Source organism: Bos indicus x Bos taurus, chromosome 23 (assembly GCF_003369695.1).
Source record: "Bos indicus x Bos taurus breed Angus x Brahman F1 hybrid chromosome 23, Bos_hybrid_MaternalHap_v2.0, whole genome shotgun sequence".
NCBI lineage: Eukaryota > Metazoa > Chordata > Mammalia > Artiodactyla > Bovidae > Bos > Bos indicus x Bos taurus.
In genome coordinates this window covers 14,518,518-14,531,416 of record NC_040098.1, presented here as the reverse complement: position 1 = coordinate 14,531,416, position 12,899 = coordinate 14,518,518, and the positions used below count along the sequence as shown (strand labels likewise).

At 42.3% G+C, this 12,899-nt stretch overlaps 1 protein-coding gene across 6 annotated transcripts in view; it reads left to right on the top strand.

Annotated features, from left to right (window-relative positions):
* KIF6 (kinesin family member 6) overlaps nucleotides 1-12,899 on the top strand; it is a 422,193-nt gene that overhangs the window by 171,579 nt on the left and 237,715 nt on the right. For all 6 annotated transcript variants that reach the window (XM_027524813.1, XM_027524812.1, XM_027524814.1 and 3 more), the window contains exons 8-10: nucleotides 454-597; nucleotides 1,525-1,611; nucleotides 10,138-10,241. In XM_027524813.1, coding sequence (XP_027380614.1) covers nucleotides 454-597; nucleotides 1,525-1,611; nucleotides 10,138-10,241 — 335 coding nt within the window. The remainder of the gene's footprint in view (nucleotides 1-453; nucleotides 598-1,524; nucleotides 1,612-10,137; nucleotides 10,242-12,899) is intronic.

Sequence of the window (12,899 nt, the reverse complement as noted above, 5' to 3'; positions counted from 1 at the left end):
TGAAGCCGAAGTGTTGAATGACATGCCTTGAAGGCTGGAATCTGGACCTGGACAATCTGATGCCAGAATTTGGGGTCTGTTTCCTCTTGTGGTTCTGATTCAGTGTTCTGTCTCTCTTACCTTGACGAAGAGGCATTCAGACCAGTTTTGGTTGAATTTTTAAAATCTGGCATGATTTACCCTTGAGTTTTTAATATAAATTTCCCAATGACTGAAAAAGACAATAATAACATATGCAATTCTGTACAAGCTATATCATCTGTCCAGCAATTCCAGGCTTTGTCTTGGACAGGTCTTGCTCTGTTTGCTTCATTTCCTCTTCACCATGACTGTACTGACTATTGTTAAGATTATCCTGAGCCCAGTTTGGGGGTCACTGCATTTTGTATCAGTTTTTTGTCAGCTGCACATTTTCTGCTAAGTTAACGCTGCTGTTTCTCTCCTTCCCCACAGGTTATCATCGCCCTCTCAGAAAAGCACCGCTCACACATTCCATATCGAAACTCCATGATGACCAGCGTCCTGAGAGACAGCCTGGGAGGGAACTGCATGACGACCATGATCGCCACGCTGTCTTTAGAGAAAAGGAATATAGATGTACGTTGGTTCTTCTTTCCAGAGATCTTAGTCTGAGTGTTTGTGCTAGTCTGTGAGATGGAGTTGATGGTCCTGGGTGGGTCTCCATCTTTTCAGCTGGGCTGGGGTGTGCCATCAGAGGTAAAGACGCCGCCAGAGTTCAGAGCCTTGGGTTATGTGCCAGCTCTGAAATTCCCCCTTTTCAGAACTGAGTTCACCTAGCATGGGATGGTTTGCAGAAAACTTCATATGCATGTTTTGGAAGACCTGCTTATGGGTTATTTGCCTTGGCTGGAGACCTGGGAGAGGAGACCCATCAGCTTCTCCTGACCCACTCTTCTCCTGGTTGCTTAGATGCCTTGGAGACATCACCAAGATGTGAGCCTAGATGTGTCCCTGAGCCCAACGCCAGGATGCCTTGGTAGAGGCTGGCTGCCAAATGTCCCAGGTAGCTTTAGAGCCAGCTTATGTTTTACAGAATTTCAGTTTAATGGATGGGATTCAGACTTTCTCTAAGAGAGGAAAATGGAAAGCACCCAGGTGTCTCCCCAAACAAGGCCCAGTCCCAAGTGCATTGTGAGATACTGTGGAAAGCCTGTCTTTGGGGCCCGTTACAGATATTTATTTTGTACCCTTTGATGCTTATGGATGGTGGTACCTGCTATGATTCTGCTTTGTATTGTGTGGTTCTGGTTTGACAGAAAAGTAGAAAATCATATGCCAATTGTCACTTAGAACCTCAGATCTTCCACACTTTGGGCATTGGTCATTTTATTAAGCTCAAACAAAACTTTAATGAAAAATAAATTTCTGGGGCAAAGCTTCCTAATTTGGAAGCCTGTTTCCTCATTGTGTTTTATGAACTGTTGTATGCATTTTTCCTGTGAGCAGAAGTTGTTTTCTCTCTATTTGCAATAACACTTGAAGGACATAATCTTGCTTTCTCAGGAGTCTATATCTACCTGCAGATTTGCACAACGAGTGGCACTCATAAAGAATGAAGCCGTTCTTAATGAAGAAATCGATCCCAAATTGGTAAGCAACTTTTAACTATGTTAAAAAAAAAAAAATCAAAGTATGTAAAAGCTTAGTTAAAGCCTGGGGGCACTCACTTCCCATAACCAGGCAATGTTCTAAATACTGGAAACGTGTAAAATCATTTAATTCTCATGACAGCCTCCTGAGTAGATGCCATCTCTTCCTCTGCCTTGAGCTGCCCTGGTATCTCAGTTGGTAAAGAATCCACCTGCAATGCAGAAGACCCCGGTTCAATTCCTGGGTCGGGAAGATCTGCTGGAAAAGGAATAGGCTACCCACCCCAGTATTCTTGGGCTCCCCTGGTGGCTTAGCTGGTAAAGAATTCACCCCCACTGTGGGAGACCTGGGTTTGATCCCTGTGTCGGGAAGATCCCCTAAAGAAGGGAAAGGCTACCACTCTAGTATTCTGGCCTGGAGAATTCCATGGACTGTATAGTCCATGCGGTTGCAAAGAGTTGGACATGACTGAGCGACTTTCACTTTCACTTTCCTCTACCTTATAGGTGACAAAAGGGGGGCATGGGAACATTTAGTGATTTGATCTGAGTTGCATTGCTAATAGGTCACAGAACAGGACTCAGACACAGGCAGTGTGAGCCCAGGGCCTGTGCTCTTATCTACAGCCCCCTGTCAGATGCACTGAGAGTCCTGAGAACGGACGTGAAATCATACACAAGTCTATTTCTAGAAAGGTCCTAGCCTTTCAGTGGTTATTAAATAGAATAGTATTCTGCATAATTGTTCTGTTACTTATTCTAGAGATTTTAAAAAGTTAGTAGTTGGTTGGATCCATGGAAAAAATGGCCAAGCCTCTATGTTTATAACAGTTCATTCTTCTTTATCAAAGTACTTTATTTAAGGAAAGATATTTGTAAGTTACCTGATTCAGCTACTCATTATAAATGCAGATATGTTTTATTTCTTTTGTTAGTCTTCTTCTGCAAATAAAATAAAACAAGGAATTAATTTGTACCAACATGGAAAATGTTGAAATACAGTATCTCAATTTTGTAACACTCCAAAATTAAGATTATACTACTTTTTAAATCACTCCCTTTAAAAAAAAAAAAAAGATTTCTCTAGAAAATAAACTAGGGTAAGCTTGGTTGTTGTTTAGTTGCTCAGTCATGTCCAACTCATTGCGAACCCATGGACTGGAGCAAGCCAGGCTTCCCTGTCCTTCACCATCTTCTGGAGTTTGCTCAAACTCTTGTCCATTGAGTCAGTGATGCCATCCAACCATCTTGTCCTCTGTCATCCCCTTCTCCTCCTGCCTTCAATCTTTCCCAGCTTCCGGGTCTTTTCTAATGAATGGGCTGTTCACATCAGGTGGCCAAAGTATTGGAGTTTCAGCTTAAGCATCAATCTGTCCAGTGAATATTCAGGACTGATTTGCTTTAGGATGGACTGGTTGGATCTCCTTGCAGTCCAAGGGATTCTCAAGAATCTTTCCCAGCACCACAGTTCAAAAGCATCAATTCTTCAGTGCTCAGCCTTCTTTATGGAAAGATGGGCACAGAAGACAGAAACGGTGTAGACTTAACAGAAGCAGAAGATATTAAGAAGAGGTGGCAAGAATACACAGAACTACACAAAAAAGATCTTAATGACTCAGATAATCACAATGGTATAATCACTCACCTAGAGTCAGACATCTTAGAGTGTGAAGTCAAGTGGGCCTTAGGAAGCATCACTACAAACAAAGGTAGTGGAGGTGATGGAATTCCAGATGAGCTATTTCAAATCCTGAAAGATGATGCTGTGAAAGTGCTGCACTCAATATGCCAGCAAATTTGGAAAACTCAGCAGTGGCCACAGGACTGGAAAAGCTCAGTTTTCATTCCAATCCCAAAGAAGCACAGTGCCAAAGAATGTTCAAACTACAGCAAATTTCACTCATTTCATGTGCTAGCAAAGTAATGCTCAGAATCCTCCAAGCTAGGCTTCAACAGTGTGTGAACCAAGAACTTCCAGATATTCAAGTTGGATTTGGAAAAGGTAGAGGAACCAGAGATCAAATTACCAACATCCATTGAGTCACAGAAAAAATAAGAGAATTCCAGAAAAACATCTACTTCTGCTTCATTGACTATACTGAAGTCTTTAACTGGAAAGCTCAAACTGAAAAATTCTTCAAGAGATGGGAATACCAGACCACCTTACCTGCCTCCTGAGAAACCTGTATGGAGGTCAAAAAGCAACAGTTAGAACCAGACATGGAACAACGGACTGGTTCCAAATAGGAAAAGAAGTACGTCAAGTCTGTATATTGTCACCCTGCTTATTTAACTTATATGCAGAGTACATCATGCAAAATGCAGGGCTAAATGAATCACAAGCTGGAATCAAGATTGCCGGGAGAAATATCAATAACCTCAGATATGCAGATGATACCACCCTTAAGGTATAAAGCGAAGAGGAACTAAAGAGCCTCTTGATGAAAGTGAAAGAGGAGAGTGAAAAAGCTGGCTTAAATCTCAACATTCAAAAAGCGAAGATCATGGCATCCGGTCCCATCACTTCATGGCAAATAGATGAGAAAACAATGGAAACAGTGACAGACTTTATATTCTTGGGCTCCAAAATCTCTGCAGATGGTGACTGCAGCCATGAAATTAAAAGATGCTTGGTCCTTGGAAGAAAAGCTATGACAAGCCTCAGTTCAGATCAGTTCAGTAACTCAGTCATGTCCGACTCCTTGCGACCCCATGGACTGCAGCACGCCAGGCCTCCCTGTCCATCACCAACTCCCGGAGTTTACTCAAACTCATGTCAGTTGAGTCGGTGATGCCACCCAACCATCTCATCCTCTGTCGTCCCCTTCTTCTCCTGCCATCAATCTTTCCCAGCATCAGGGTCTTTTCTAATGAGTGGGCTCTTCGCATCAGGTGGCCAAATTATTGGAGTTTCAGCTTCAGCATCAGTCCATCCAATTAATATTCAGGAGGACTGATTTCCTTTAGGATGGATTGGTTGGATCTCCTTGCAGTCCAAGGGACTCTCAGGAGTCTTCTCCAACACCACAGTTCAAAAGCCTAGACAAGCCTTGACAGCGTCTTAAAAAGCAGAGACATTACTTTGCTGACAAAAGTCCATATTTTCAAAGCTATGGTTTTTCCAGTAGTCATATATGGATGTGAGAGTTGGACCACCATAGAGAAGCCTGAGTGCAAAAGTTTGGTAGTATACATTACTTTTTAAAAAAGAAAAACATCTGAAATCTTTTCAGTGGTGCTTAATTTACAAATTTCTCAAATTCCAAAAAATGAAAATCTTGAATTCATCCATTACCCATATTATTCCTTCCTCTTGAGCGTTTGCCCTTCCTTCCCTGAAATCATCCCATCAAAGCGTAGAGGAAAAGGAGGAGAGAAGAATAGTAGGACTGACCATTTTGTCCTTCTTGCCTCCGGGAGCCTGAACTCACCTGATGGAATTCTCTTCTGGAGAAACCAATGAGTGAGGAACGTCCCTTTTTCCAGGCCAGCCCCTGCTCACATACCAGCATCACAGGGCACCGCCCCACCCCCCTGAAAAAAGGAGACACAGTGCAAAGGCCTAAGACAAGTGGAACTGAATGCCTAGGATGAATCCCTCTGCTGTTCCGACCCTGCCAGCCACCCTGTAACATTCCTGTGCAGAATGAGAAAGACAGGAGTGGGCTTATTAGCCTGAAGACAAAAACTACTTCCTAACTAAAGACAAATAAACATATTAGACATTTGAGGGTTTTCCCTTCAAATTTGGCTGCAGAGACTTTGCTTTGAAGGAACTTGAGGAATTTGAAGAAGATGAACATTATCATGTGTTTGATGTAGGTCTGTGAGAGATTTAATGAAACGAGAAATCAGGAGTCAAAAGCTAATAGCTGATAATTGAACAAATGTTGAGGTCTCCCTGGAGCAGAGTAATCTGGTAATTGACAAGTGTTTTTTCCTGATCTCTTATAATTGCTTCTAAAAACTGACACTACTGTTCTTTATTTGATGTACAGAGCTTTTCTGAAACACAAGTGACAGTTGAAAAATTGTCCTCAAAACCACCCAGAACACAACTGGATGGGAAAAATAAACACCAGATTTAGGGTAGTGGTAGTGGGAGATTCATTTAGGGAAAGCTCTACAGGGGTAAGGGCTTCCCAAGAGCCTGCAGTGTTTTATTTCTTAAGCTAAGGCTTCAGCAACATGTGAATTGTGAACTTCCAGATATTCAAGCTGGTTTTTAGAAAAGGCAGAGGAACCAGAGATCAAATTGCCAACATCTGCTGGATCATCGAAAAAGCAAGAGAGTTCCAGAAAAACATCTATTTCTGCTTTATTGACTATGCCGAAGCCTTTGACTGTGTGGATCACAATAAATTGTGGAAAATTCGGAAAGAGATGGGAATACCAGACCACCTGACCTGCCTCCTGAGAAACCTGTATGCAGGTCAGGAAGCAACAGTTAGAACTGGACATGAAACAACAGACTGGTTCCAAATAGGAAAGGAGTACGTCAAGGCTGTATATTGTCACCCTGCTTATTTAACTTCTATGCAGAGTACATCATAAGAAATGCTGGGCTTGAGGAAGTACAAGCTGGAATCAAGATTGCCGGGAGAAATATCAATAGCCTCAGATATGCAGATGACACCACCCTTAGGGCAGAAAGTGAAGAGGAACTAAAAAGCCTCTTGATGAAGGTGAATGAGGAGAGTGAAAAAGTTGGCTTAAAGCTCAGAAAACTAAGCTCATGGCATCTGGTCCCATCACTTTATGGCAAATAGATGGGGAAACAGTGGCTGACTTTATTTTTCTGGGCTCCAAAATCAGTGCAGATGGTGATTGCAGCCATGAAATTAAAAGACGCTTACTCGTTGGAAGGAAAGTTATGACCAACCTAGACAGCATATACAAAAGCAAAGACATTACTTTGCCAACAAAGGTTCATCTAGTCAAGGCTATGGTTTTTCCTGTGGTCATGTATGGATGTGAGAGTTGGACTATAAAGAAAGCTGAGCACAGAAGAATTGATGCTTTTGAACTGTGGTGTTGGAGAAGACTCTTGAGAGTCCCTTGGACTGCAAGGAGATCCAACCAGTCCATCCTAAAGAAGATCAGTCCTGGGTGTTCATTGGAAGGACTGATGTTGAAGCTGCAACTCCAATACTTTGGCCACCTGATGCGAAGAGCTGACTCATTTGAAAAGACCCTGATGCTGGGAAAGATTGAGGGCAGGAGGAGAAAGGGATGATGGAGGATGAGATGGTTGGATGGCATCACCGACACAATAGACATGGGTTTGCGTGGACTCCAGAAGGTGGTGATGGACAGGGAGGCCTGGCATGCTGTGGTTCATGGGGTCACCAAGAGTCAGACCCAACTGAGCAACTGAACTGAACTGAAGTAGTCAGTACCTGAATGTTCACTTAAGCTTAGAAGTAGGGACAAGGTATTATTTATAGCTCTTTGTTTATCTGAAGTAGTTCCTACTAAAATGTAAAATCACATGAATTAAGGTGACTCATCACTTTCACAGTTTAAAAGAAAAAAGTTGTATCATCACATCATTAGCTATAGAAAAAAAACATTTGATAACATTAAACATTCATCCATAGTTTGAAAAGGCTCATCAAACTATGAATATAAGCGAACATCCTTAGAGTGATTAAGGGTATCAATCAAAAACTACAGCAAACATTTTAAAAGTGAAATGTTAAAAGGAATATGACAAGAATGTCTTAAGCACTGTACTTGGAGTTTCTGGCTAGGAAAGAGACAATTTTTTTTTTAATTTATGAGGATTTGAAAAGAATATCGGTCATTACTGGTGGACTATTTGATTGCTCATCTAGAGCATCCAGTAGTGGGACTTGCCTGGTGGTCCAGTGGTTAAGAATCTGCCTACCAATGAAGGAGACACAGGTCTAATCCCTGGTCTTGTGGAAGGAAGATTCCTCATGTTGAGGGGCAGTTAAGCCTGTGCACTACAACTCCTCCGTCCCTGTGCCCTAGAGCCCGTGCTCTGCAGTGAGAAGCCACCACAATGAAAAGGAGAGGCGGCTACTACTTGCATACTTGCATACTCCAAGAAGAGAGCAGCCACCACTTGCCACAACTAGAGAAAAGCCCACAGTCAGCAATGAAGACCCAGTGAAGCCAAGAAGAAAAAGGACATCCAGGTGTTCGATAACAAAAAAAATGATAACCAAAGTAATGTTCAGAAAAGTATTTGTTATACAATCCATAAAAAGGAATTGCCTTCCTATACATCAAAAGCCACTAATTAGAAAATGCAATTTTATAAAAATTTCATTTATAGTAGCAACAAAAACTTTATAAAGTTCTAGGGACAAAATCTAATTAAAGATGTATACGGTATTTATAGAGAAAACTGTAAATCTGTATTGAAAGGAATCAATGGAAAGCCGTACCATGTTTGTGGATGTAATGATTCATTATGCTGTGCTGCTTACTCAGTAAGTTGTGTCCAGCTCTTGCGACCCCATTGACATGTAGCCCACCAGGCTCCTCTGTCTATGGGATCTTCTGGGCAAAAATCCTGGAGTGGATTGTCATTTCCTTCTCCAGGAGATCTTCCCAATCCAGGGATCAAACCTGCATCTCCTACATCGACAGGCAGATTCGTTACCACTGAGCCACCAGGAAGCCCAGTGATTCATTAGGATTACTTTAATTACTTATCAAATTAACCTTTTACTCAAATTTATTTACAGTTGAAATTTGAGGAGAGTCTTTGATAGAATTTTACAAGCCAAGTCTAAAATTTATATGAAAGAGCATATGATCAAGAATAGCCAAGTCTATTTTAGAAGAGAACAACATGGAAAGGGTTTGTTCTATCTAGATGCCAAAATTTCTTAAGATACAGGAATTAAAAGTGTGGTATTACCATGCGTATAGTCAAGTAGACAAATGTTTTTAACCAATAGCCTAGAAAAAGACAAGTCTTATATGTGGAAATACATAACAGAATTGTAATAGCAAATCTTGCATGGTTGGCCATAAAAAAATTAAAATTAGATCCATATCTTATACTTCCTATAAAGTAAAATCAACCTAAATGTAAAAAGCAAAACTTTAATACTTTTTAAAGAACTTCTAGAGAAATACAGGCTTCCCAGGTGGCACAGTGGTGAAGAATCCACCTTCAATGCAGGAGACACAAAAGACTCGGGTTCGATTCCTGGGTCTGGAAGATTCCCTGGAGGAGGAAATAGTAACCCCCTCCAGTATTATTGCCTGGAAAATTCCATGGACAGAGGAGCCTGGAGGGCTACAGTCCACAGAATTGCAAAGAGTCAGACATGTGCTGAGCATGCGCATACACTGTAGGAAAATATTGCTATGGCTTTAGGTAAAATAGATGTTCTCAAAGAAAACAGAAATGCAACTCATAACAAAATAAGTTGATAATGAAATTGCCTTGAAATTTAAAACTTTTGTTTCACAGAAAGAACACCACAAAGTGGAAAGCATGACATAGATTGGGAGAAAATACAGGCATTGCATAAAACTTACAAAGGGTTCACATCCTGAATATATAAAGAAGCCTGAAAATCCGTAAGGAAAAGAAAAACAATTCAACTGAAACATGGGCAAGATGGTGAATAAGAAATTCACAGAAGAGGAAACTCAAACAGTCAACTTACATTTACAACGATGATCATGAACCTCACCAATAATTATGAAAACACAGATTAGAACTAGAAAAGAGACCATTTTACACCTACCAAATTGGCAAAATTAGTGTCTGGCAATACTACCTAGTAGTGACCAAAATGTGGGGAAGCAGGAACTTACATATATAATTGATGAGAATATAAATTTATACAACGATTTTGAAGAGCAGTTTAGCAACATATAATAAAGGGAAGCTGCACTTACTCTGCAGGTACTCTACAGAGAAACTTGGATGTGCCCAGAGATCTATAGTGTTCACCGCAACACTGTTCGTAACAGCAAAGGTAAAATTCCAATGTCCATAATGTCCCGGAGATGTAAATACATCCGTTGTGATGTGGTCCTTTATTGAAATACTATACATCCATGAAAATTCATGAACTAGAACCACACGAAACAATATAAATAATCTCCAAACGTAGTGTGAGGAAGAAAGACCAAGTTGCACTTACATGCAGTGTAATAGCATTTACATTAAGTGTAAGGCATGCAAAATGATATCTATCATTTACAGTCATACCTATACCTACGGAGTAAATATTTAAAACATGCAGGGAAATGCTACCCACTAAATGCAGGATCGCAGTCACTCAAGGAAGGACAGAAGGAAACAGGAGTAAGGGCCTCCAAGTTCCATGAGTAATGTTTTATTTGTTAAGAAAAATTCTAGAACTATTTTGACCAAATGATAAGATTTAACAAAGCGAGGTGGTAAGTACAAGAGTGCCTTTGGTATCCTTCTCTGTACATTTTTGTTCATAATTTTAAAAGATGTGTGTTCTCTGTCACATAGTCCCCTCAATGAGGAGCTGACATTTATGCTCCTGCCTTGCCATTTCAGATGATTATACGCCTACAAAAGGAAATCCAGGAACTGAAGGATGAACTGGCCATTGTCACTGGGGAGCAGAGGACAGAGGCACTCACAGAAGCAGAGCTCCTTCAGTAAGCCTGTAGACTTTTTCTTTAACAGTGCAAGTTTGTGTTAACTTCTGTGTTGGCCCTAATGTTATGAATTCACCTCAAAGCGCGAAGGTCTCCTGGGACAGTCTGAAATTGCATGTAGGCGCCAGTGAAGAGTGGCGGCTTTCCATGAAAAGCTGCATAAGGCTGGCAGTGTTTTTGCCGCCTCAGCTTTGAGGAAGAAAAGAACAGAGCGTGGAGAGGATGGGAGTATCCTTCTCATGCCAGCTGAAGAAAAAGGATCGTATAATAGTCACACAACTTTTAAATGTATCCGCCACACTGTAAGCTGTGGATCTCAGATCTGAAAGGAATTCCAGAAACGTCCTTTGTATTAAACAGCATCTTGCTGCAAGCACCAGTTTATCCCATGCCAAAGTAAGCTCTCTCCTTTAATAAATAGATGGCCCATATATTACAGTTCAAACACGAAATGGGAATGAAAGCAGGTATTCAGGACTTCATACAAGTGCGGCATTTCTCAGAGCCTTTACACTTGCAGCCATATGGCATGCCAAGGGCACAGCATGGCTCGAGTTCTTGCTCTGATCACGAGCCACCACGGCAGGCTCTCTTGTTGCTTCTGTGCTGTTTATTAAGCATTTGTGAAGTGATAACAATGGACTAGGCTCAGCAGGCAGTGGTACTCTCTGTTTCAGAGAAACAAGCTACACAAGCTTTTTCTGAAGGTTTACTGTCATTTCGCATGACCCTTTCTCAACAGAGAAAATGGTAACTAACAGGCAGTGCAAGTATTTTCTTTAAACAACTTCATGGCTGCCCCTGAATGCAGGGCTAAAGTTTGAGAAGCCTTAAGCAAGGTTTCTGTTATACGCCAAGCCTTCCTCCTCTGGGATAGCATTTCCTCATTTTAAAACACTGTGTTTAATAATGTGATAGGCCCCTAAGGCTTTCCTTACAAAACTGCTTCATGACATATATGAGATTAAGATGAAATATACTGCCAGAACTCACATTTTAAAGAATTTCATGTCACTCCTTGAAATAACCTGGGATAGCTTAGATACTGAGAAACCCAAGTTTCAAATTCCTTCATTATGGTGCTCCCAGCCCTGCAGAGAAAGGGCTTGCTGTTGTTTAGTTGCTAAGTCATGTCCGACTCTTTGCGACCCTATGGACTGTAGCCCACCAGGCTCCTCTGTCCATGGGATTCTCCAGGCAAGAACACTGGAGTGAGTTGCCATGCTATTCCTGCAGGGATCTTCCTAACCCAGGGATTGAACCTGCATCTCCTGCTTGGCAGGCAGATTCTTTACCACTGAGCCACCTGGGAAGCCATAAAGAAAGGGCTTACCCAATATTATTTTTGAAGGTGCCTCTTCAGAGTTTTGATCTTCAAATCAGTATCCAGTCAGGAAAACAAAAGCATTCTAGGCCTCTCAACAGCAGGAATTAAATATAGGAAATTTGTCATACAGGAGACGGTATTATGGGGTGCTACATCAGGCTCCTCCGTCCATGGGATTTTCTAGGCAAGAGTACTGGAGTAGGTTGCCATATCCTTCTCCAGGGAACTTCCCAACCCAGGGATCAAACCCAGGTCTCCCACACTGTAGACAGATGCTTTACCATCTGAGCCACCAGGGGAGTCACCTTCACAGCAACCCAAAGATCAGAGCAGCAGGAGAAGGTCCTTCAGCCTGGGACTGGAGGGACATCAGTAGAAGGTTGGGTTACCGAAGCTGGAGCCTGGTGCTGGCCAGCAGAAGCTGCACAAGCTGAGTGCTGCCTGTCGGGACGGAAGCTGAGGCCTCGGAAGAGCCCTGGGTGCTACGGAGGCATCATCCCACAGGGAGCCCTGGCTTCTCCCTCATCTCCCCTTCTAGCTTCCACCAGTGCCTCCCACTGGCTGAACTTACCCAGAGCCAGTTGTTAAAAGAGCCAAGCAGTGTGATGTAGTCACACAAAGGAAAAATGGAAATTGGATCTAAGAGCAAACAGGGAAATGACCCACGTGCCAAATAAGTAGCAGTGTTTTCTCTAGTTCCTGTGTGCTCTGTGTTGCTCAGAAGGCTCAGTTTAAGCTAAGATTTTGAATGTGATGGTTCAAGATGTCAGAATGAGTAAGCTATGCCGCAGGTTCCCTCCACATTGGGTGGATGATAGAACTGATATAAGAAACATCAGAATCTCCAGCTATACCCAAGAATAAGAAGTAGGTTTCACAGGGGTCTAGACAGGAGGAAGGGATCAACCAGGTTATGGTGCAGCACCACCAAGGCCCCATGGCTAGAAGTGGTGGCACGCTGGAGCAGGAGAGGGCTGGAAACAGCCGTAAGGGTTGGCAGAGCTCTTGGAATGGGAGGACTTTGTTCCTGTGAACCCCCAGTGTTCTCCTTCTTCCCTTTATCCCCTGGTATTTAGGTCAGTAGTCCCAGGAAATAGGGAAGTGCCCCAGGTAACTAATGATGCCCAGGACAAAGAGGTATAAGCTCTGGAGACAGCTCCTGCCTCCAGCTCTGCTCATTTTGTCACTGAAAGCAGCAAGGAGCACAGGTACCCACCACTGCTTCAGTCCCTTATCCAAGACTGGCTGCCCAAGCGGAGAGCTCGGAGTCTAGGAAATGTGAGCTCACAGTTGGGAGTGACTAGGAATATCAGGACAGCCAGCAAGGAGAA